Raw genomic sequence first — 25,507 nt, forward strand, 5'->3', positions numbered from 1 at the left:
AAGCTCAGTTCCGGAGCAGTACCACAGACAGGACTTTTCCTACATCACTTCCAGGCGCTGCTGTGGGGCACCTGAAGTCGGAAGTCAGTGCTTGTGCTGGCTGAGTTGATGGTCTCGGGACTAAGGGGGTCAACAGCTCATTTTCTCTCCAGAGCAAACCAAGCTTTAAGTCACTAACGTATAGCAGTAGACACTACTAGAAATAAGTGGTGTTCACGCTGGCACCAGTTTATTCAGGGATGTCTTCCTTGATTTCATCAATAGTGGAAATGGACAGCAATTGGGAGGCAGAGGCAGGCAGATCTCTGTGAGTTCGAGGCCAGCCTGGTCTACACAGTGAGTCCAAGACAGCCAGGGCTACATAGAGAAACCCTGTCTCAAAAAAAAAAAAAAAAAAAAAGGAAAAGAAAAGAAAGAAAGAAAGAAGAAAAAGGGAATGGGAATGAAGAAGAAAGGAAAATCACACAGAGAAAAATTTAGGATATATCTAATAACCCACTCCTTTGAAACGTCTTTCATACACGGTTAGACTTGGTGAAGAACACAGTCCCAAGCGGAATTCTCTTAGGCCAAAGCTACAGAGGAAAGGGACGCACAGCTGAGAAGGCTCACAGTGAGAAGCCACGGCATTTCCAGGCATTTGCAAAATTAAGTTCAAAGTTGATGAATATAAATTATTTATTTATATTTTATTTTTTAAAAAGATTTATTTACTTATTATGTATACAGTGTTCTGCCTGCATGTAACACCTGCAGGCCAGAAGAGGGCACCAGATCTTATTGTAGATGGCTATGAGCCACCATGTGGTTGCTGGGAATTGAACTCAGGACCTTTGAAGGAACAGCCAGTGCTCTTAACCTCTGAGCCATCTCTCCAACCCCGATGAACATAAATTAAAATGAAACTAATTACAGCATTTTTGCAGTGGCTTCTTAACTGTTCCACACGGCAGTACAGAACCAGAGTCATATGGGTATTTCAAAGATAAAAATGCACAAGGTGATTTTCTTTGTGTGCTGGGCAGCGACACCAGGGCACCGTGCATCTGAGGCCAAGTGCTATAACCAAGCTACCCCTTCATCCTGAAAGTGCACAGTTATATGACTTCTTTTGGCAAAAGATAATTGTTCCCATATTTTCTAATGTGATGAAAAATAAATTCACCCAAACAATTACACTACTGAGTGGAAGAGGAATTAAAGTGTGGATGGAGTACAAAGGCCTGCATTTTTCACGGTTGTAACTGCAGAGAGAATGGGAGGAGCTCAGGATAGTATACTTATGTGAGCTTCCATGTGATTAGGGCTACGTCATTTGAAGCAGGGATAACTTTGGGCAATTGTCATAATGGTACGACTCTTAAAAGTGGGAACCATTTTAAATTGTCAACACTCAGTTCTCAGAAGCTGAACAAAATAATGTTTTTACAGAGAACACATAGACAGACCTTTCAGTTCAACATCCAGCCACAGAGAGAAATAACTGCTCCATTGTTCAAGAAGCTTCATCCAGTGGAAGAAAAATGTGCACATACCTTTTATGCACTTTCACTTCTCAAAAAAAAAAATCAGTCTTAAAGGATCTGAAAAGGAAGATGTGAAATCTCGTCACAATAGACTATGGGAGAAGCTGGCATTCCCAAAGCTGGTGAATTTATTATTCACCAGAAAAGACCTTCATGTTACAAATTTGACTGGACTCACCAGTATCAACCAGTTGGGAAGGGAGGAAAGTTCATTCACTGGGCCAAAGCCCGGAGGCAGCCATTGGGAGCAAGAGGGCCACCACAACCGAGGAAAAGAGATTGACAGCATTGTTGTCCAGAATGGGTTTCCCTGCTATGTGCTTGGTCTCCTGGGTGGGGCTGCTGACCACCAGGCCAGTGCTTTCATCCAGGCCTGAAACAGAAATGAATCAAATGCTGTGGAAGATATAAACAACTGTGCACGCCTTTATCCAGCACTCGGGAGGCAGAGGCAGGCAGATCCCTGTGAGTCTGAAGCTAGCCTGGTCTACAAAGTGAGTTCAGGATAGCCAAGGCCACACAGAGAAACCCTGTCTTGAAAAACAAAACACAAAGAAACAAAAAAAGAAGCACTTTCCTCCAGAGCAGACAATCTTTGCAAGATTCTTAGTGCCTTTATGTTGCTACATTTTAAAACTTTGATTATAGCTGGGCAGTGGTAGCAGAGGCAGGTGGATCTCTGTGAGTTCAAGACCAGCCTGATCTACAGAGGGAGTCTGGGACAGCCAGGGCTGTTACTCAGAGAAACCCTATGTAACAAAACCAAAACAAAACCAACTTTGATTATAAAAGGCCTCCCTGCATAGGTGGACTTTACAAGATCTCAGTAGCAGTCTCTCATCTCTCTGGAGTTCCTTTAGAAACAGAAGTCCTGGCTTCGCAGTGGTTCCTGTCTAGGGCCAGCATGTGAGGGCTGACAGCTGGGATGTGATCTAGCCTCAGAACTGGACGGCCGTTGGCTGGCGTTGCTGCAACGGAGGCTGTTAAGGAATGCTGTAATGAAGACTCAGGACTGAGAGCTGAGGTTGGGGGAAGTGGTCAAGCCTGAGAGCGGCACTCCTGTGCATAGGGCTAAGAGGCCTCAGGAGGCTGCGAGGCCCTTTGCCCACAGGATGGCATGGCAGCCAAGTGCTGGCTTGGGAGCAAACGGTGAGCCATCGCTGGACCCTGCATCTGTTAAGGGCTTGATCTTAGTCTCTGCCCTCGATGCACTACCTACTCCCAGCATTTTAAAAGTTAGCAGAGACAGAATAAAACACAGGCACACTAAAACCCATTTCTTTTAAAGACTGTGTGCGTGAGCATGGGCCTGTCTGCCTTCGAGGGCACACATGTGCAGGCACGGGCACACGTGGATGCAACAGGAGGAAGTCAGATCCTTTGCAGCTGGAGGTGGAGCCAGCTTGACGTGGGTGTTGGGGTCTGGACTTTGGTCCTATGATTGATTGAGCAGCAAACACTCCTAACTTCTGAGCCAACTCTCCTGTCCCCATGTAAGTTAAAACTTAATGCTGGCACCTAACGGCATGGGGGTGCACCCATAGTCCCAGTTACTAAGACAGCCAAGTCAGGAACAAACCTTGAGCCCAGGAGTTCAAGGCCAGCCTGGGCAACGCAACAGGAACCCGGGGTGAGAATTAGTCACTGTGGGGAAGCAGGGCATTCATGGAGTCAGACTACTATAACAACTACCAAATGCACTTGGCAGAAACAGACGGAAGGAGGGACGCGAAAACCATCTGCTCCAATCGTCCTGTTGTCCAAGGGTTAGGTGACAGCTCAAAATCACAGCCTGTTTCTTACGCTATAAACCTTGCTCCTTACTTAGACTTTAGAAATCCCTCTGAAGTAGTTTAACACAGAAGAATAAGAAAGTCAAAATTACAGGGTGATTTCTCTGTCACTTCTAGCCCTTGGGGTTGGATTACCTGGTACATTTTTTAAAAAGTTTTTCCTATTTCTTTCCCATTTCTTAACTTTTTTTGGTGTTTTGAGACAGGTTCTCTCTGTGTTAGCCTTGGCTGTCCTTGACTTGCTTTGTAGACCAGGCTGTCCTCGAATTCACAGTGATTCTGCCTGCCTCTGCCTCCTGAGTGCTAGGATTAAAGGCGCGCGCGCGCCACCACACCCGGCTCTTTCCCATTTCTTTTTTTCTTTTTTTGGTTTTTCGAGACAGGATTTCTCTGTGTAGCCTTGGCCATCCTGGACTCACTTTGTAGACCAGGCTGGCCTCGAACTCACAGTGATCCGCCTGCCTCTGCCTCCCGAGTGCTGGGATTAAAGGCGTGCGCCACAACGCCCGGCTTCCCATTTCTTAAAAGAAAGCAGAAGTTATAGTAAGATACTCTCTTACCAGAAAACTGCATTGTTGCTCCTAAGTATGAGTCCACAATTGATCCTAGTAGCCCAGCCACACCTCCAAAGGCAATAATGGGCCACTGGGGAGCAGAGATGTCCAAATCACTCACAAACGCCAACTGTGTGAGGAAGTACGCCAGGCCCACAAAGGTACCGCCAAGGAGACTGGAGGCAAGCCCCACCACTGTGACTCCTCCATTGGTCCCTGAAAGGAGAAACACATATCAAATCAACCGGTTAGAGATCAGCACATGAGGGTCACCAAGGAAAGCAAAACAAAACAAACCAACTCTCATGCTGGTTCATGCTTCATGAAAACGAAGTTAAAGAAAAGAACGCTCTCAGCCGGGCGCAGTGGCACACGCCTTTAATCCCAGCACTCGGGAGGCAGAGGCAGGCGGATCGCTGCGAGTTCGAGGCCAGCCTGGTCTACAAAGTGAGTCCAGGACAACCAAAGCTACACAGAGAGACCCTGTCTTGAAAAATAAAAAACAAAATCAAACAAACAAAAAGTAATACACAGGGACTGGATACAGCTTGGGCCTAGCATGACGCCCCAGACCTCCCACCCGACTCCAAGAAACAAAAATCAAAACCCTGATACATGAAAGTGACATACACCCTCATGGGACACTGGTATTTGAACACACGCATACACTGTTTAATACTCAGGTCATGGAGCCCACACTTATCTGTTCAAATACTCATCATTTTTTATGGTGAAAGCATAAAAGGTCCTGTTTCCTAACACTTAAAAGCTATACACTGGCTGGGTGTGGTGGCGCACGCCTTTAATCCCAGCACTTGGGAGGCAGAGGCAGGTGGATCACTGTGAGTTCGGGGCCAGCCTGGTCTACAAAGTGAGTCTAGGATAGCCAAGACTACACAGAGAAGCCCTGTCTCAAAGAAAAAAAAACAAAAACAAACCAACCAACCAAACAAACAAACTACACCTATACATTATCCTCAGTCATCTCAGCCACCCTCCTCTAGACTGTAATACCAGAATCTGGGTCTGGTCCGCTGAGCCCCCACTGCCAACCCTTCCTCATCTCTCTCTTCTCCCTAGCCTCTGCTAACCACCATTCCGTCCTCAACTTCCATGAAATCAACTATTTTACCAGATAATACACGTGTGAAATCACGCTGTAATTACTAGCCAAGAGTCCTCTGGCCTGGGAGGTGGCTCAGTGGTGGGACGGCTAGTCTTAATTGTCAACTTAACAAAATTTAGAGTCACCTTGATGAGGGACTGTCTAGGTTAGGCTGGTGGTGAGCAAGTCTGTCAGGATTGTCTAGGTTACGGTAGTTGAGGCAGGAGGACCCGAGCCATTCCCTGGGCAGGGATCCTGTATTGTACAAGGGTAGAGAAAGCCAGCTGAACACCAAAGGCGTGCACTGAGGCTTGGTTCTCTTTCTTAGACTGAGCCTGTGCCGTGACCAGATGCCCAGGCTCTCGGCTGCCCTGACTTCCGTGTAATGGTGGACTGTAATGTGGAACTGAGAGTCCAACGAACCCTTTCGGTTTTACGTTTCTTTTCTCAGGATCATTTACTACTGCAACAGGAAGTAAGACTACCACACATATGCAAAACTTTGTATCCTAATATGAATGGAAGAAAAAGATAATTCTATTTACATATAACCTACTGACAACCTCCTTTCCACATACTTTAGATTACTTATAATGACTACCACACTGGGCATGGTGGCGCACACCTTTGATACCAACACGCAGGAGGCAAAGGCAGGAGGAGTTCAAGGTGCAGCTTAGTCTTCCAGGGAAACCCTGTCTCAGAAAAAGAAAATGACTAATAGAATGTGTCTTACTTAGGGTTTCAACCATGGCCAAAAAGCAACTTGGGAAGGAAAGGGTTTATTTGACTTATACTCTTGTGCCACTGTTCATCACTGAAGGAAGTCAGCAGGGCAGGGATCCAGAGGCAGGAGCTGATGCATAGGCCATGGAGGGGTGCTGCTTACTGGCTTGTTCTGCCTGCTTCCTTATAAACCCAGGACCACCTGCCCAGGGGTGGCACCGCCCCAGTGGCCTTGTCCCTCCTCTATCGATCACTAAATTGAGAAAATGCCTTACTGAGGCTCCTATGTCTCTGATGACTCTAGCTTGTATCAGATTGACACATAACCAGCCAGGACACAGTGCAAACAGTTACCACACACTACTGTTTAGTGACTACTCATAAAAAAGGACTGTAAATGTACAGCAGTGTAAAAGTAATTTTTATTCACCTGGCTCAGCTGTCGTCTTGGAGAATCACTGCCTCCTTCTGCTGGCCTAGGCCAAGTCCTGGAAGCTTCTAGCCTCCATACAATCTAACCTAGGTCTAGATTGTTTTCAGCCTCTGAGACTTACTGCTTAATAAACTCACCGTTTCCTGTTTTTTCTGAGCTCTGGGCTGGCTGGTTCAACTCGGCTGTTCTGGCTCAAACTCTTCTCCCAGCTGACTTATTCAATCTGGCTTCTCTCTCAGCCTCTGAATTGCTCTGCCTGGCCTCAAACTAACTCAGCAATTTGCTTTAATCTTCTGGCTTCTTCTCATTTTCTGGCTTGTTCCATCTTCCCCTGAGTTCTCTCTCTGCAATCATCTCTCTATTACTGTCCTGGTAAAAACTGCCTCCTCTCTCTGTAAAACTGCCTCTTAAGTAGCTTCCCTTTTTTCTCTCTTCTTGTGAAAGTAGGGCATCCATAGGTGCTTATACAAACTAACTTTACCTTGGTTTGGGATTGAAGACATGTACCACCATGCCTGGACCTAAACTTTTCTTTACCTGATACTTGTTTTGTCATTGTTGTTGTTTTGTTTTGTTTTTTGAGACAGGGTTTCTCTGTGTAGACAGGGTTTCTCTGTGTAGCCCTGGCTGTCCTGGACTCTCTCTGTAACCAGGCTGGTCTCGAACTCACAGTGATCTGCTTGCCTCTGCCTCCCAAATGCTGGGACTAAAGGCATGCACCACCATGCCTGGTGAGGGTTTTGTTTTTAGTTTGTATTTAGCAAACTCAAAACAAGACTCACCAGCTGGGGCTGGGCAGATGGCCCTCTCAGAAGGTGATGGCCATGCAAGCATAAAGACCTTGGTTCAATTCCCAGAACCCAGATAAAAAGCTGGGTGTGGTAATATGTGCTTGTAATTCTAGTTCTGGTAAGACAAGCTTGTCCTTTTGGCCTGTTGTCCAGCCAGTAAGTCAACTTGGAAGCTCTAAGCCAACAAGTGACAGTGTCTCAAAAAAGAGAGTGGATGGCTTCCTTAGAAAGGACACCCGGGAAGTGGTGGAGCACACCTTTAATCCCAGCACTCGGGAGGCAGAGGCAGGCGGATCGCTGTGAGTTCGAGGCCAGCCTGGTCTACAAAGTTAGTCCAGGACAGCCAAGGCTACACAGAGAAACCCTGTCTTGAAAAACCAAAAAAAAAAAGAAAGGACACCCAAGTCTGACTCTTGGCTTCTGAATGCATGCAAACGTAGCACGAGCGCGTGTACACACACACACACACACACACACACACACACACACACACACACTCACTCACCAACTGGAACTTTCTCCCAGGTCGTTATCAGCCGAGGTGAGCTTTTGCTTAGAACTGGACCGACTTCCGAAGCCCAGGTGTCCCCAGCAGAGCAGGCCAGTGCAGCCAAGAGAGACAAGCACATCCAGGAAGCAGTGTGCTGCTTGCCAAAGTCGATGGCCACTTCGCCAGGGCCGTTTTCTATCATGTACAGCAGCGCCAGCTCCGTGGGCACGGCGCCATTACAGAACACCTGAACCCAATTCCTCTGCCCTCCTGGACACAGGAAGCAGATGGAGAACAGAAAAGAAAATAAAAAATGACATTACATACCAAGAAGAGACTTGATACCCTATGAGCAGATACAGGGGGAGGTAATCCCCCTCAGGAATAGTCATAGAGGAGGGGAATAAGGGGAAAACGGGAGGGAGGGAAGAATACAAGGGATGGGATAACCATTGAGATGTAACAAGAATAAATTAATAAAAAAAAAAAATCTCCTTTCCCATGCAAAAAAAAAAAAAAAAAATGACATTACAGGAACATATATTTTTATGTTTCAGAAAAGAGTAACAGCTTTAAAAAAAAAGTGGCTATTAATAAACCAGAACAGTTAACAACAGACTTGCACTAAGGTTCCTCAGCTTTGTGTTACTGTGGTGAAAGAAACAGCGAAGTGAATTAGGCTACAGAAGTAATTCGTAAATAAAACTCATCTGTTCTTTTGGCCTGAGCCGTTCTGATCTAAGCTTGTGTTACGAAAAGCGGCCCCTCATCTGGAGCGACAGCAGCCGTAAGCGGTTTTACCTTCCTTATATTCCGAATCTAGACGCTTCTTCACTGCTCCTTTCCACTTGGTGAGTTTTGAAGAGGAAAGGAAAAACATCAGCAAAGAGGTAAAAAAGCTGAAATTTGCAATGGTCAAGATAAATCCAACTACCAGCCCTGGAAGAAACAAATACAAACACAGAATTAAGTTTAACCCACCAATTGATGCTTTGGGGAAAAAAATGAATCTTAATATTTATTTTCAAATTACAATCTGAACATTTCTAACACATGTTCATGATTCCAGCTCAGTTGTCACTGAGCACAAAACTGAATGTAATTTTTGTTTTTGTTTTGTTTGTTTGTTTGTTTTGAGAAAGGGTTTCTCTGTGTTATCTTGGCTGTCCTGGACTCTCTCTGTAGACCAGGCTGGCCTCAAATTCACAGCAATCTGCCTCCTGAGTGCTGGGATTAAAGATGTGTGCCACCATGCCCAACTTAACTAATGTAATTTGTGTTTGTTTGTTTTTTCAAGACAGGGTTTCTCTGTGTAGCCTTGGCTGTCCTGGACTCACTTTGCAGACCAGGCTGGCCTTGAACTCACAGAGTTCTGCCTGCCTTTTCCTCCTGAGTGCTGCGATTAAAGGCAAGCACCACTACACCCGACTAACTAATGTTATTTTAAGTGGTAATTTTCAAACATATTTTGATCTTTCTCTCTCTCTCTCTTTCTTTCTTTTTTTCAAGACAGGGTTTCTCTGTGTGTAGCCCTGGCTGTCCCAGAAATTGTTTTGTAGATCAGGCTGACCTCATCATCTTTATTATCCTCTTTGGAGCTTTTCTTCCTGTAAGGATTAAAAGGAACACTGATGATGTGAGGTATATCATAAAAGCTGGAAATATGGCCAGCGTGGTGGCACACACCTTTAATCCCAGCACTCTAGAGGCAGAGGCAGATGGATCTCTGTGAGTTCGAGGCCAGCATGGTGTACAAAGAGAGTTCCAGGACAGCCAAGGCGACACAGAGGAACACTTTCTCAAACAAAACCCAAAACCAAACCAAACCAAACTAAACCAAAAAAGAATGTGTTTCCTTCTTTTAGTCTTTCTTAGAGTTTCTATTGCTGTGAAGAGACACCATAACCATAGCAACTCTTATAAAGGACAATATTTAATCAGGTGCTCAGGAAGCATGGTAGCACACGAGCAGACTCGGTGCTGGAGAGGTAGCTGAGAGCTCTACACTGGATAGGCAGACAGCAGCAGGACAGAGTGCCATACTGGGCCTGGCTTGAGGATCTGAAACCTTAAAGCCTCCCCCTTTCCCAGTGACACACTTCTTCCAGCAAGGCCACACCCACTCCAACAAGGCCACACCTCCGAGTAGTGCCACATCCTATGAGCCTATGGGGGCCAATTTCATTCAAACTATCTGGCAAGTTGCTGATGGCAAAGTAATGAATGACTCATTAGCAACTCATTCAGTGCTCAGCACTCCCCCTCCCCTGGCACACTGTGCAGGGTATTGCACAGACACCTCAGGGTGGATGGAAGCCTTCTTCTCAGAAGTCTGCTTATGCTAGGAAACTTGGGCTACCTGATAACAGGCCAAGACATTTCACTTTCCCTGTTGATTTCACCAAGAAAAGCAAGAATAATGTCAAAGAAAGCTGTCAAGAGCCGATGGGATCCAAAGATTTTATTGCTGTTGTTGTTGTTCAGAAACTATTTTTTCAAGAAATGGTATTTTAAAAGCTATTTTTTTTTTTTTTTTTTTTTTGGTTTTTCGAGACAGGGTTTCTCTGTGTAGCCTTGGCCATCCTGGACTCACTTTGTAGACCAGGCTGGCCTCGAACTCACAGTGATCCGCCTACCTCTGCCTCCCGAGTACTGGGATTAAAGGCGTGCGCCACCACGCCCGGCTAAAAGCTATTTTATTTAATCTTTAATTTATGTGCCTTGGTGTGAGGGTGTCAGATCTTAGAGTTACAGACAGTTGTGAGCTGCCATGTGGGTGCTGGGAGTTGGGTCCTTTGGAAGAGCAGGCATTGCTCTTAACCACTGAGCCATTTCTCCAACCCCCTCAAGAAATGGTATTAAGGCATTACCTCTCATGTGTATCTTTATGTGTTATTCATTTGCAAGGTTTTTTTTGCGTATCTGCAACTTTCAGAAATGGGAACACCTCCTAAACAACAACAACAACAAAACTTTGACCATGTTTCTGTCCCCCAAAGTTAAGAAAACATATTTATTCTGGAAAGGTCTCAATAACCCCACAACCAAATATTCCACTCAACTATTTTGCTTCAGAGCTCATCAGAGAAATAAAATTACTGGGATTTTAAATTTCTAGATGTACTTTCAGGTTGTAAAGTTATTTGAACATAGTATCTTTTAATATTTGAACTAGCAAATTCTTTAATGGAGGGAGTAAATTCTGCACCTGACTGCTTAACACAGAGCAAACCAAACCAAAATAGCAACAAAAATCCATATTTACTCTGAGTGAAAAGAACATCTGAAATTTACATTTCAAAATAAGTTAAAGGCCTTTTTCCTCTTTGGCTGTCTGAAGGCAAGATGGGTCACCAGCAGCTTTACTAGAGTCACCCACGGAAGTTCGGCCAGGGTTCTCACTCCTGCCGTGTTTGCTCTAACCGCCACGGTCTGATCTGGAAATAAGGGCTCAACATGTGCGGTCAGTGTTTCCGTCAGTACACGAAGGACATAGGCTTCATTAAGTTGGACTAAGTGATCTTGGGTGGATTATTCAAGACTGTCTGCCCAGTGAAACTGATCATGCTAGCCTTTGTACATAAAGAATAAAAAAGTGAAGACCTTCAAAAACAAAAAACAAAATAAGTTAAAGAAAAAATTGTACCTGCAGAGCCTATGCTATTATAAGCACCTGACAACTGGTAAGGGGAGGTATATGAAAAGCTGCAAGAAAAAATTTGGCCTACATTTTGCTAAGAGAAACAAACATATCTAACTATCCTACTTTGCCCCTTAAATTAATAACTTCATAATTTGCTGCCAAATTTCTAAACAAATTGTCATATTATCTTATATAACAGAAAACTATCCATCAAATTTAGAAATGAAAACTTATACCTTATTTTTATAGAATTAAAATAATCTGTTATATATGCTTTTTTAATTATTTATTTATTTGTATTTTATGTGCATTGGTGTTTTGCCCACATGTATGCCTGTGGGGTGTCAGAACCCCTGGAACTGGAGTTATAGACAGGTTTTTTTTTTTGTTGTTGTTTTTGTTTTTGTTTTTCGAGACAGGGTTTCTCTGTGTAGCCTAGGCCATCCTGGACTCACTTTGTAGACCAGGCTAGCTTCGAACTCACAGCTATCCGCCTGCCTCTGCCTCCCGAGTGCTGGGATTATAGGCGTGCGCCACCATGCCCGGCTTATAGACAGTTTTGAACTGCCATGTGGTTGCTGGGAATTGAACTAGGGTCCTCTGGAAAAGCAGCCAGTGCTCTTAACAGCTGAACCATCACTCCAGCCCCATTTTCCTTTAATATCTTAGAAGCTTGTTCTTTTTTAATGAGGAGACAGAAAGGGAGTAGATCCAGATGGAATGAGAAATCATAATCAGGATGTATTCTGTGAGAAAAAAAAATCAATTTTTAATAAAAGAAAAAAATGAGTATAATTACTCATTACCAGATAATGCAGTCTTTATAAATCTGCTTTATATCAATCAATATCTACATAAATATATAAATAGAACTACGAAAAATTATTTCTGAACACTGTGAGGGACCAGCAATTTGGATCAGTCTTGGCATTATGTGGTCTCAGCATCTTTAAGAACTGAATAAAGGGGGCTGGAGAAATGGCTCAGTGGATAAGAGCACTGTCTGCTCTTCCAGGGGTCCTGAGTTCAATTCCCAGCGACCACATGGAGGCTCACAACCATCTGTAATTTGATCTAATGCGCACTGTATACATAAAAAAAAAAAAAAAAAAAAAGAACTGAATAAAAGCCGGGCAGTGGTGGCGCACGCCTTTAATCCCATCACTTGGGAGGCAGAGGCAGGCTGATCGCTGTGAGTTCGAGGCCAGCCTGGTCTTCAAAGAGTCCAGGACAGCCAAGGTAACACAGAGAACCCCTGTCTCGAAAACAAACAAACAAACAAAACAAAACACCCAAAACCTAAAAACAAACAAAACACCTGAATAAAGAAAGAAGGCCCTCCAGTGGAAGGTGACTGAGCAGAAAGCACTCTGCACTCATGATTGATAGCTACTGCCGAGAGCCAGCTGGAAGGGAACGCTGTGCAGGTTGGGTTGTCATTCAGATACAGTTTCAGGTTCCCAAGGTACCAGTTTCTTCAGAAGGATGAGAAAGAAAGTCCTCTCCAAGGCCGGGATGTGCAAGATTGCTAAAGGGACCCACGCCCACGGGGAGAGCAGGTAGCTGCTTGTTTGCCCAGACCAATATTTGTAAGTCTTCCAGAAGAGCAACTTCATTTCACAAGGACTCTGATTGGTTCTCCTCTACGTCCAAGCCCCTTAACTTCCTGAGGATTCCAAGACCACGGGGAAGCTCCTTTAGAAGGCTGCTTGAGAGTTAGTATTAGACCCTCCAGAGAAACACGACCAGACCCATCATCCTCTGGGGCCTTCGTGATGTGGTGGGTGGCCAAATTCAATTTTCTCCTACTGATCCAAGTTTCAACGTGCAGCGGAAGTGACGTAAACTGCCTGCCCTTCACACCCAGCTTGTTAAACCACTTTCACCCTGGAGAGATTGTCAAATGGAACTGTGCCATTTGATTGTGTCCGTGTAACGGAACAAATGGTGGAAACTGAGATGGACCACCCACTAGCTAAGGTCAAACTATTCAGTTTTGCAAGACTGGAGAAAGTCTCAATCATGATTATTCTGAATTATCACATGACAAAGATCAGGACAGTTTGCCTGCTGGACTCGGATCTGATATTTGTGGACCCCACTCTATCCCAGTTCAATGGTATATTTCTGCTATAGAAAAGGTATTGTCATAGCAATCTTGGCCTAGCAATGGCAACCATGGGAAACATGTTTACACACTCCAAGCTGTTTCCTAGGGGAGAGAGATGTCACTGTTCTCTATCTAACCTTAACACCTCAAGTCACTGCATTTGCTGATGATCTATGTGTCACTGCTCACAATCTATTGTGGCCCAGGCTGAGGAGGCTTGAGCTGGTTTCCTATGGCACCTGTGAGGTTCACTATGCTGCAAGTCAAAGCTGCTCATCTGTGTGGATCGGGGGTGCGGGTGGGGGGACATGGGACAGGACACGGCCACACAAACGTTTTACATGTTGACATGTTAGGGCTCTTCCCGTGGCCCTGGGAAGGTACTCTGGCCAGTGAGTTTGCCTGGTGTTTATGTTTCATTCATTTTATGATATATCCTCCAGCTGAGACGCTGAAAACGCACAAGAAACAGGGAGGAAGCCAGGGTCACTATTCACACTGACCTTGCTGGCTTGTTCTTCCTCTTGTACCCATCACGCGATTGTACCTCCGTGACGGTCCACTCTAGTTTACGAAACCTCACAAACACTAACTTCTGTATACACAGAGGGGAGGCAGTGTTGACAGGACAAGAGGGCAGAAGCATTCTGAAGGCTATCCAGGTGACTTCAAGGAAGACTAGCTTGACTAATCTTTATCCTATAGGAAGTATTTAGGGGGAATCCACGTGACCTGATGCCTTGATCGCTTTGTTCAAGGACTCTGGCCAAAGCAGATTATACCAGTCTTCTGACCTGAGGCTGAGAAACACCCCTGCTTTGAGATAAAATCCTCCCTGGAGGACACTAGCCTGCATGGAACAGAGCAGCCCTAACCTATCTCTCCAGCTTTCTTTCTCACGACCTTCCCCTGCTTACTACCGCTCGCCTGACTGCGCTTTCTTCTTACACTTGAACAAGTCAGACCTAGGTACTTATGTCAGCCTGGAACTGCTTCTTGGCCATTTTCACTGTTTGGTTTACATTGCTTTTTTTTTTTTTTTTTAAAAAGCTTTCTCGAGAAAAGGGTTTTTCTGTATAACAGCCCTGGCTGTCCTGGACAGGCTGTCCAGTAGATCAGGTTGGCCTTGAACTCAGAGATGCACCTGCCTCTGCCTCCCATGTACTGGGATTAAAGGTGTGCGCCACCATCCTCAGCATTCAAATTGCCTTCTTAGAGAAAACTGTAGGATCATATCTGGGGGTGGGGGGAGTGCCTGTATCTTCTAACACACATGCTTATGATATTTTCATTTTTTTTCTCATAAACTTCAGCATTATCTGAGATTGTCATACATTTTGTTTACTTATTATCTAATGGCCCATGGTCCCGAACAGTAAAAGTTCCTGGCAAGCTGATGCAGAAACACTCCATGTTTGAGGCCAGGCCAGGATACACAGTAGGACCCTGTTTCAGAAACACAACAAAGCGAATAAAAAGTAAAGTGAAGTAAACAACCCAGAGAACCGAAGCCTTTGGTTACAGCTGGAATATTTCCTGTTCCCAGAGCACGGGCTCAAGCAGTAAGTGCTCAGCAAACACTTGGTAGAGGAATGACCTAAAGTCGGTGTCTAATTCACTTCTAAAAATAACCCAGAACAATAGGTTTGAACTGAGCTGTCTGAGAACACTGGTAGCAATTTCCACAAGTTATTTTTCTTCTTTCTTTCTTTCTTTCATTTAACTTTATTTATGTGCATAGGTGTGAGGGTGTCAGATCCCCTGGAAATGGAATTACAGACAGTTGTGAGCTGCCATGTGGTTGCTGGGAATTGAGCCCTCATCCTCTGGAAGAGCAGCCAGTGCTCTTAACCACTGAGCCATCTCTCTGGGCCCCAAGTTATTTTTCCTACTCTTCCATTTCATACCTTAGAAAGAGTGTTCCAGTAACCCTGCCAGTAGGAGACCTATGCAAGCGCAGAAACACCGAGGTCAAGGTCCACAGAAGGCAATCCTGTTAACCTGTTCACATCAGGTACGAAGTTGACTGTGTACGTTACTCTAAAGGCATTTGCTCCTGCAATGATGTTAAATCACTGAGATGTGTAATGCTGAAATTCAGGCATAGATAGCTCTGATAGCTCACATTTTTTTTTTTCGAGACAGGGTTTCTCTGTGTAGCCTTGGCCATCCTGGACTCACTTTGTAGACCAGGCTGGCCTCGAACTCACAGCGATCCACCTGCCTCTGCCTCCCGAGTGCTGAGATTAAGGCGTGCACCACCACGCCTGGCTCCGATAGCTCACATTTTTAATGCCAGTACTCAGGAGGTAGAGCCAGGCAGATGTCTGTGAGTTCGAAGCCAGGCTTGTCTACATAGTGAGTTTCCATGCCAGCTAGGACTACACAGTGAGAACCAGAATTTTAAAGGCTTTTAAAAAGAAATAAGTTCAGTAACATGCAGAATTCAGAAAATTTAAGATTAAATAAAAACATTGACTACATAATTATTTTAAACACTCAAAATTAAAACATACCTCCTAAAGCCCCGCTGTGATCTAGACTTTTCTTTTTAAAGCCATTACAAGCGATGACAACAGGAACAACCACCGAGAACAGCCAGCGCCAAGGAGAAACAGGCCGCAAGTTACCTGGAAAGTTACAAAGGTAGAGGAGCAGGCTGTAAGTTACCCACCCGAAGAGTTCTTTTTTTTTTTTTTTTTTTTGGTTTTTTCGAGACAGGGTTTCTCTGTGTGTAGCCTTGGCCATCCTGAGCTCACTTTGTAGACCAGGCTGGCCTCGAACTCACAGCGATCTGCCTGCCTCTGCCTCCCGAGTGCTGGGATTAAAGGCGTGCGCCACCATACCCGGCTCCAAAGAGTTCTTATGATGAGGAACAGACAGCATGAAGTCTGCGCAGGTTAGTCCTCTGCCTCCTGAGTGATGGGATTAAAGGCATGCACCACTGATTTTGTTGTTGTTTTGTTTTTTGAGACAGGGTTTCTCTGTGTAGCCTTGGCTGCCTTGAAAGTTGCTTTGTACACCAGGCTAGCCTTGAACTCACAAAGATCCACTTGCCTCTGCCTCCTAGAGTGCTGGGATTACAGGCCTCTGCCACCATGCCTGGTTTTAAGCTTCTTATATCCCACATGAACATTTTTTCTATTTATTTATTTGTTTGTTTAATTATTGGTTTCTCAAGACAGGTTTTCTCTGTGTAGGCCTGACTATCCCAGAACTCACTTGGTAACCAGGCTGACCTCTAACACAGAGATCTGCCCACCTCTGGCTCCCAAGTGCTGGGATTAAAGGTGTATAGCATCACCACCCAGCCCTTATTTTTTTTTTAAGGAGACAAATATTAAATTTCAGAGAAACTTATGGGGATCTAATTATTTTTCTCCTTAAAAGAGATTATTTTAATAAATAACAACAGTCTGACAGGCATGAATCTGATTCAACAGCTAGAAGTCAGTTTACCCAAAGATTGCATCCAGTTTGTAGCTGTTTTGTTTGGCTAACACTGTATCTTTAGGTCTTTGGAGATAATATTAAAAATTAGAGCACTTGGTATAAAAATTCTGATTCTTCATTTCGCTTAAGCTTGATACTCTGCCCTACATGGCAGAATGAACTGAAGGCTAAAAGAAGTCAGTCATCGCCTCCAGACAGGCCATGGCTTTGATACTTCAACCTCCCACCATGCCTGGGCACTTCCTAGACACGGAGGCTGAGGGATTTCTTTATCCTCAGGGAAAACATGGAACTACTGCTTACAGTCACATTTTAAGGAGATAGCTAAGAACACTGGCACGGGCCTGAAAACCCAGCACTCAGTAGGCAGACATAGGAGGGCCACAAAGTTCAAGACTAGGTCTATGCGGTGAGTTCCAGGCTAGCCAGGGCTATGTTGAAAGGAGCCCTGCCTCAAAAGCCAAATAAGAAACACTAAAACCAGGAAATGGAATAGTAAAAAACCAAGAGGGCCAACTGATGAACAAAAATAGGAAAAGTCTTGCTTCAGGAAGTGAAGATACAGCTTCATTCATCTGCAGTAAGTAGGTGGTTGGTCCCTAGTGGAAGAGTCCGGCTTAGAAACTCTACCTTGTTCTACTCATGTGTGTAAGAACGTTCTTGTTGGGATAGGCAAGTTCTAAGCCAGCTTCAAAATTTAAAATCAGGACTTGAAGGGGGGTGGTGCACGTCTTTAATCCCAACACTCAGGAGGCAGAGAGAGGCAGATCTCTTTTAAGTTCCAAGCCAGCCTGGTCTACACAGTGAGAGCCTATCTGGGGGGGGGGGAGTGTGTATTTCTGTGTGTGTGTGTGTGTATAAGTCAGAGGATAACTTTGAGTTGGCCCAAGGGTTCCTGGGGATTCTCCTACAGCCCCTCCTCCCAGGAGCACTGTGGAATCACAGGTGGGAACTATTGTGTCCAGCCTCCTGTGGGTTCTGAGGTCTCAAACTCAGGCCCTCAGGTGTGTACCACAAGCACACACCACCCACACAGTCACTGCTTTCTCCCTGTTTTGAAAAAAATTTATTTTATTTTATTTATTTTTTGTTTTTCAAGATAAGGTTTCTCTGTGTAGCCCTGGTAGTCCTGGACTCACTTTGTAGACCAGGCTGGACTCGAACTCATAATAATCCACCTGCCTCTGCCTCCAGAGAGCTGGCATCAAAGGTGTGCGCCACCAAGTCCAGCTCCTGTTTTGAAATTTTAATCTCACTGGAAGTGCTGGGGAGGATCTGAGTTTGAAGTCAGCAAAGGCTACAAGCTGGGGCCTTGTCTCAAAACAAAACAAAACAAAACCCCAAAGAACAACAGTAACAAACAAGAGTTGGCCATGGGGCAGGCCCTGAGCACTCCCAGCAAAACCCTAGCCACTAACTCCCCGCCCCCGCTCCCCACAAACATTGCAAAAGCCAAAACCAAGCCAGGCTTCGTGGTGCACGCATGCCTTTAATCCCAGCACGTGGGAGGCAGAAGCAGGTGGATCTCTGAGAGTTTAAGGCCAGCCTGGTCTACAAAGCGAATCCAGGATAGCCAAGGCCACACAGAGAAACCCTGTCTCGAAAAACCAGAAAAAACAAACAAACAAACAAACAAAAAACCCCAAAAAGACCCCCCCCAAAAAAAGCCATCATAGGGGCTGGACAGATGGCTCAGCAGTTAAGAGGACTGGCTGCTCTTCTAGTGTGCATGAAGACAGAACACTCATTCATATACCTAAAATAAATAAATCTTTTAAAAAAATCATAGGACCAAGTATGTAATCCAAATATATTAATGCCAAAATGAAATCCATTATCTTGTAAAATTAGCATATGCTAAGGAAGAAAACGCAAAGATTTTTCTTTCTTTCTTTCTTTCTTTTTTTGTTTTGGGTTTTTTGAGACAGGGCTTTCTCTGTGTAGCCTTGGCTGAACTCACAGAGATCCGCCAGCCTCTGCCACGTGAGTGCTGGGATTACAGGTGTGCACCACCACCACCCAGGTAAAGATTTTTCTTATGTAAAGTCATTCGAAGTGGCTTATACCTGCAGTCCCAGCACTCAGGAGGCTAACACTCCGGGATGGGGAGTTCAACACCCGTAGGGGCTAACACAGCAAGCTTCATAAAACCAAAAGCATTATCAGTAAGCCAAAGTGAAAACAAAGTACCTCGTTTCTGCCAAGTGGCTGTCAGATATACTGAGGACCAAACTCCACAAACACCATGACAGCTCCAGCACTAGAGGTCTAGTCTTTTGAAGTGACAGATTTTTCAAATCTCCAAATGTAAATATTGTTCCGCCTTTAATCTTTGTTATTTTCATGGGATTATGAAAACTGCTAAACCATATTACTAATATTGCACAAAAGCATCACCTAAATTGTTTCACTGTGGGAAGGATTGTAAGCTTTGTCCCAGGTGAAAGCAGTCTTGGCGGGCTTTGCCCCTTGGAAAAACCACGGACAGGAGCCATCCTGGGTCTGAAATTCAGGAAGTGGACTAGGGGACTCCAGCCGGGCTAGTGTGTTTCTAATTGACCATGGATGGGGGCAGGGATGCTGACCCAGACCGGCCATTGCACGCCTGAGAGAGAGGCAGGTGGAGGAGAAAGAAGGCTGCATCTTTTGGAGCAGGTTCACACGTGGATTTGGGGAGAGACCAGTTTACAAGCCAGACCAGCGTCCAGGCCAGAGACACCTGGGGATCCATCCCGTGGATCAGATACCGGAAGGTTTACTCTTTTTTTTTTTTTAAAGATTTATTTATTATGTATACAGTATGCATCCGATCACATTATAGATGGTTATGAGCCACCATGTGGTTGCTGGGAATTGAACTCAGGACCTCTGGAAGAGCAGTCGGTGCTCTTAACCGCTGAGCCATCTCTCCAGCCCCCGGAAGGTTTACTCTTGTTTCCCTTTAAGCCCTTTTCCCCTCTTGAATAGGACTGTTGGATTGTATAATAAACTCTTAATTGTTAAGAAACAGAGCCAACAAGTGGCGCCCAAATGTAAATATTGTTCCGCCTTTAATCTTTCTTATTTTCATGGGATTATGAAAACTGCTAAACCGTATTACGAATATTGCAAAAAAGCATCACTAAAATTATGTTTTATGTCTTTTTCCCACTAAGGTAAACAAAAATAATTACTTGACACATACTTTTTTTTTTTTTTTGGTTTTTCGAGACAGGGTTTCTCTGTGTAGCCTTGGCCATCCTGGACTCACTTTGTAGACCAGGCCGGCCTCGAACTCACAGATCCGCCTGCCTCTGCCTCCCTCGTGCTGGGATTAAAGGCGTGCGCCACCACGCCCGGCTCACATACATTTTGTATGTGGTGTAATTACTACCAGAACAGCAAGCATCATGCTAAGCTGTAAAATAGTCAAGACACCATTTATCTTGTCATGGTAGCAAATTAGATTCGGGTTGTGGCAGTAAACACAATCATTCTTAACCATTTACAGGACGTACTTTTTGGATTTTGAAGTGGTACTTTTAAATTCCACCCATTAACTTCTAGAAAAACTTAGACATGGCTACTTACCATAATAGGTGTTAGCAGTCATTGACATAATCCAGAATGCTAGGGAAATGCAAATGATCAGGCTCAATATTACTATATTGACAATCATCTTTATATACTTTTTGCATGTACTGTCGTCAAAATCTGTCATGGAAAATAAAGCTACCAGCACCTGGTGGGGGGAAATAAAAAAGGTAGCATTTCAAACGAACAGTCATTGAAGGTTCTTGCAACAATACTCCCTTAAAGGCAGAGAGAAATGCCAACATCTTCCACTAAGCGAACGACAAAATAGAATCGTAAATCCAAAACTTCTAGACACCGCTGCAAGCACAGCGCTTCAGCAAGGTTAACGCTCCCCTCGGGAAATTGAAGGCGCTCGGAGGACTCGGCGGCCAATGGGAGGCCCCGCCCCGGAGCTGCTCAGACCCCGCACGCCGTCCACAGCAGCTCCACCTCGGCAGTTCACCGCCTGGGCGACGGAGCCTGGACATGGAGCAGCAGGGGCGAGCGCCTCTAAGTCCCCACCCTGCAGCCCTCGGGATGCGGTTCCAGCCGGCTGGGGCCAAGGCCCCGCAGCTCCAGCCTCACCTCGACGCGCTCCCTGCGCGCATGCGCAGCGGCCCCTTTCGCTCACGTGACACTTTGAAGGCGGAAGCCCGGCTTGAATCCAGCTAGCGTCTAGGGCACCTCAGGGCGGTGTTTGTAATAGAGCTTTGTAGTAGACTTTAGGATGACTTAGGTCTTAGGAGTTGTTGACATCCTAGGCTGAAAAAAAAAAAAATGTCACCAGCAAGGGTGACGTGGGGCTCTACAACCTGCCATTGATGGAATAATGAAATGCGAGTGAATTTTAGAACCAGTAATGGGTGGGTTGTAATTTATGAGGAGTTCATGCCAGGTGATATGGTGTCAGATGGAGGGCATAGGATTCATCGGGTAGAAGCAGAATTATTATTTTTAATTAATTATTTTTATTTTATGTGCACAGGTGTTTTGTCGGTATTTATGTTTGTATGAGGGTGTTGGACTTCTTGGAGCCGGAGCTGCAGCTGCAGCCAGTTGTGAGCTGCCATGTGGGTTCTGGGACTTGAACCAGGGTCCTCTGGAAAGGGTGGTCAGTGCTCTTAACTGCTGAGCCAACTCTCCAGCCCCAGAGGCAGAATTATTTAGAAAGTAGTTTAAAACAACAGCTGGGCTCTTAACCTGGACCAGACTCAACTGGTACTGTGATATGTAAAGATAAGCATGTTTATGGTTAATAATTAAGACAGTAAAATATAAGGTAATAATAAGGTAAGGCATAATAAGATAATAAAGGTGCCAGACGCCAGATACAATGTTGTAGAGGAGTTTATTAAATGAGCATGGGGAGGTGGGAGAAGAAAAGGGGGGTGGGGTAACCCAGAGAGACAGAGACAGGAAGAGTGAGAAGAGAGAAGGAGTAAGAGGGAGGGAGGGTTGAGGTAGGATTGTCCTTTTATATAGCCCTGGGCAGGGCCACGCCCCCTTGGCAGGTAAGCAGTGACATCACAGGTAGGCAGACTGAAGCAGAGCCCTAACAAGCATAGTTCCTGCCATTGAGCTTTCACATAATTACTGTTCTGTCACACGTTGTGGAACTGTCTGCCTCCAAACACTAAGTCAAGTGTGTGCATCCTGTCAGTTCATCCACACAGCAGACCATCCAATTCCCAGACAATCTGATTTCACCTTTTATAGGTGGGTACTATTGTGCCAATCCCATGTGGTTCTGGGGATTTGAACTTACGATCTCAGGCTTGCATAGCAAGGGCTTTACCCACAGAGCCATCTCCCCAGGCCCAGTTTCAAAACAAAGATCTCACTGGATGTGGTGGCCCATGCTTGTAATCCCAGAACAGAGGAGGCTGAGGTGGCTTGTGAGTTATTTTGTCCAAATGAATAGTAACTAGCTGATAACCACATATTTCCGAGGTGTTTCCAGCTAGTTGTTGACAATTTGACAGAGGTGACAGGGCTGTGTCGGGTGTGGTATACCACTGTGACATAACCCAGTTACTCTTTTAAAACTTACATTTCCAGGCCAGCGTGTTCTACAAAGTGAGCCCAGGACAGCCAAGGCTACACAGAGAAACCCTGTCTCAAAAACAAAAAACAAACAAAACAAAAAAATAACAAAAATAAATAAATATATAAATAAATATTCATGCTACTTTAAATTCCAAAATGTACACAAAGACCATTTTTCCTTTGGCAAAACACAAATAATGGCTTCTACCAAAATTAATTTTATACCCACTGCTATCTGTTCAGCATAAGTAAATAATTATATTACTCTTTCATGTTACTTGACCAGTAGGTAAATTTTTTTTAACGATAAAAATTGTGTCACTTATAAAAATCATAAACTGGAGTTTTAAATTTTTGCCTGCATTAGGCTACAGCATGGCCTTGTCTGATCAGTTGCTGTTCTGTAAGAAAGCAGACCGTCTCATGACACGGAGGGCTGAGTCAGGTCAGCCATTTCCCTGCCTTTTTCATACTCAGGGCTCCATGCTGGGAATTGCTCTCCCTCTGTGCTGTATCTCCAGCCTCAAGCCACATGGATGCCAGGGATGTTCACTCTCACTAGTATAGGTCAGGCTAAAATTAAACATGAACGCACAGTACCAGTGAACTGTGCTTTCAGATGAGCATTTCTCTCCCACCTCACCCCAACATCCAATTAAGGATGTTTCCCATGTAACTGAGGCAAAGTAGGGAAGGCTCTGAGTCCCTCGTGAACGTTTCCTGCCTAACCAGCTATTAAAACAATACTTCCATCAGTGACTCAGACTCGGGCTTGCTGCCGCCCATCGCAGACTTTGCAGCTACACCTTCAGGTGCAGCATTCAGAAACTTCTCATAAGTGCAGCGCTCAATGGTCACGAGTAGATCGTAGGACAGACTGTTGGACCGACAGCCAAGAGCCATGGATGCAGAAATCCTGGGACTCCGAAACAGCTGCTGTGGGCAAAATGTAAAAGAAAAAAAGAAAGAAGGAAAGGACAAGGCTGCTCCTGGGTGTGGTGGAGGAGAAAGTTCAGTGTAGATAAAAGGGAGTGCATAGCCAGAGGCAGAGACATCTTGGAAAGTCTAGAGTGGACATGACTCTGAGCCGTATGAGGAGGGGGTACCGGGGGAGAGGAGAGAGCAGGGAAGCAGGTGCAGCTGCCAGGTGGCAGAAACGAGAGTGGGGTAACCAAAATAGTTAGATTTTCATAGGGAAGTCAACCCAGGCCCCTGAGCTGGTGAGTTCATGGTGGGGTGGAGGGTAGATAAGCTAGGAGGAACCCTGTAACTGGTAGAGAGTGAAGGATGCTGGGAGAACTGGGCCACCAGGCCCAATTTGCAACCTAATAATAGGAGCCGGTCTTTCGTGAGCTTAAGATTCCAGAAGGCTCTATTCCACACATTATCTCCCCTTTGTGCTCAGGCACAAGCCGCAGGAAGAGCTGGCACGGAGACGCGGCTGTTCAAATGAATGCACCCCCACCTTGATTTTGGAACACTAGCTGCATTTTGTCTTTTTGTGATTTGTGTTAAACTGAGAAAACGTCTTCCCTACCGCAGCTTTTAGCTGAGAGACTGAATTTAGGGAAATTGTCTTAGTCGCGGTTTAACCTCTCAACCACCTCTCTAGCCGTAACTCCAAAAACTCTGGAGACTTTACCAGCCTAAAAATGTCAACACAATCTTTGTCTGCTTAAAAGCTATTTCCAAACAATACAATTTTTTTAAATATTAAAATTTTAGCTTTAGGTGTATGTGTGCCTGAATATATGTAAATGTGTCATGTGTGTGCAGGAACTCTGAGCTACCATGTGGGTACTGGAAACTGGACTCAGGGCTTCCGCATGAGCAGTACGCTCTCCTAAGTGCTGAGCAAACTCTCCAGCTTTCCGAGCGACAGGATCTCTAGGTAAGCCAAGTCGTTCAAGGTATTTGTTCACATGCTTCCTCTCTAGACCCGCCCGCATACCTTCAGTTAAATTTAAGGCTGAGAAACTAGGAATCCTCAGAGGACAGTGTAAAGGCTCATCGAAGTTAAGAAACCTGAATGTGGCCGGGCATGGTGGCGCACGCCTTTAATCCCAGCACTTGGGACGCAGAGGCAGACAGATTTATGTGAATTTGAGGCCAGCGTGGTCTACAAAGAGAGTTCCAGGACAGCCTTACACAGAGAAACCCTGTCTCAAAATAAAATAAAACAAAACAAACAAACAAAAAAAGAGGTTGGATAAGAAAACAAGCTAGACTCAAGTGAAGACAGAATGAGCCAGAGAATGAGAAGGAGCCAGAAGATTAGAGCAGATGGCTGAGTTAGCTTGAGGCCAAGCAGAGCAATTTCAGGCCGAGAGAGAAGCCAGATTGAATAAGTCATCTGGGAGAAGAGTTTGAGTCAGAACCGCTGAGTTGAACCAGCCAGCCCAGAGCTCAGAAAGAACAAGAAAGGGTGAGCTTATTAAGCAGTGAGTCTCAGAGGCTGAAAACATTCTAGGCCTAGGTTAGATTGTGTGGAGGCTACAAGCTTCCCGGACTAGGCCTAGGCCAGCAGGAGGAGGCAGGGAGCCTCCAAGACAACAAATGAGAGAGGTGAATAAAAGTTCCTTTTACATAAATTAAAAATTAAATAAAATATTTTTTAAAAAGTTCCTTTTACAGGCTGGCCTCGAACTCAGAGGTCTGCCTGCCTCTGCCTCCCTGAGTGCTGGGATTATAGGTGCGCACCACCACTCCCAGCTTCTTTTATTTTTTTTATTTTTTTATTTTTTTATTTTTTATTTATTTTTTTTTATTATTTTTTTTTTTTAATTTTTTTCCCCAGCTTCTTTTTAACTTTTGGAGAACAAATTTTAAGACGTTAGGGAGCATGAAAACCAATTTGTTAAATTCCATTTAATTTCTAAGAGTGGGTTATAGTGAGGGTGGGAAGAGGGAATGGAAATACTTTCCCACTGTAGATTTGAGAATAGGGATCACATTTGTTCATTGCACGTGCTATATGTCTTAGTAAATGTTAAAGTACTATTTTTGTAATCAAAGCATTAAAGAATACTACTAAAACGATGCTTTCTTATTGTATTTATCACTAACTCTTTGTTTGTGCCTCAAGTCAAATTTATGTATTTACGTTTCAGTGCTGGGGATGAACCCCAGAGCCTGGTGGCTAGTCAGCAGGTCCTACACCATTGAGTTATATCCCAGCTCACATGAACCTTTACAGTCCTTTGTGTGCTTAGCTTAAAATGCGAAACATTTCAAACAGTGCAATAATGTTTATGTAGCAACCATGTGAAACTAATCTGTCAT

The 25,507-nt window shown here is 44.7% G+C and overlaps 1 protein-coding gene and 1 pseudogene across 2 annotated transcripts; one reads left to right on the top strand and one right to left on the bottom strand.

Moving 5' to 3' along the window:
- Positions 1-1,349: 1,349 nt before the first annotated feature.
- Positions 1,350-20,805, bottom strand: Tmem19 (transmembrane protein 19). 2 transcript variants are annotated; one of them, XM_051139622.1, is made up of 7 exons: positions 20,765-20,805; positions 20,195-20,345; positions 15,688-15,801; positions 8,220-8,357; positions 7,434-7,688; positions 3,880-4,089; positions 1,350-1,899 (listed from the first exon to the last, which is right to left on the bottom strand). In XM_051139622.1, exons 2-7 carry the CDS (start codon positions 20,322-20,324, stop codon positions 1,736-1,738), a joined length of 1,011 nt encoding a protein of 336 aa, XP_050995579.1. In that variant the 5' UTR covers positions 20,325-20,345; positions 20,765-20,805; the 3' UTR covers positions 1,350-1,735. The 2 variants fall into 2 exon arrangements, with proteins under 2 accessions (XP_050995579.1, XP_050995580.1); XM_051139623.1 differs by lacking the exon at positions 20,765-20,805 and having other exon boundaries at positions 1,350-1,583; positions 1,705-1,899; positions 20,195-20,527.
- On the top strand, positions 10,764-11,036 carry LOC127183538 (40S ribosomal protein S29-like; annotated as a pseudogene).
- Positions 20,806-25,507: the final 4,702 nt, after the last annotated feature.

The sequence above is a fragment of the Acomys russatus genome, chromosome 31, assembly GCF_903995435.1.
Source record: "Acomys russatus chromosome 31, mAcoRus1.1, whole genome shotgun sequence".
NCBI classification, from domain to species: Eukaryota; Metazoa; Chordata; class Mammalia; order Rodentia; family Muridae; genus Acomys; species Acomys russatus.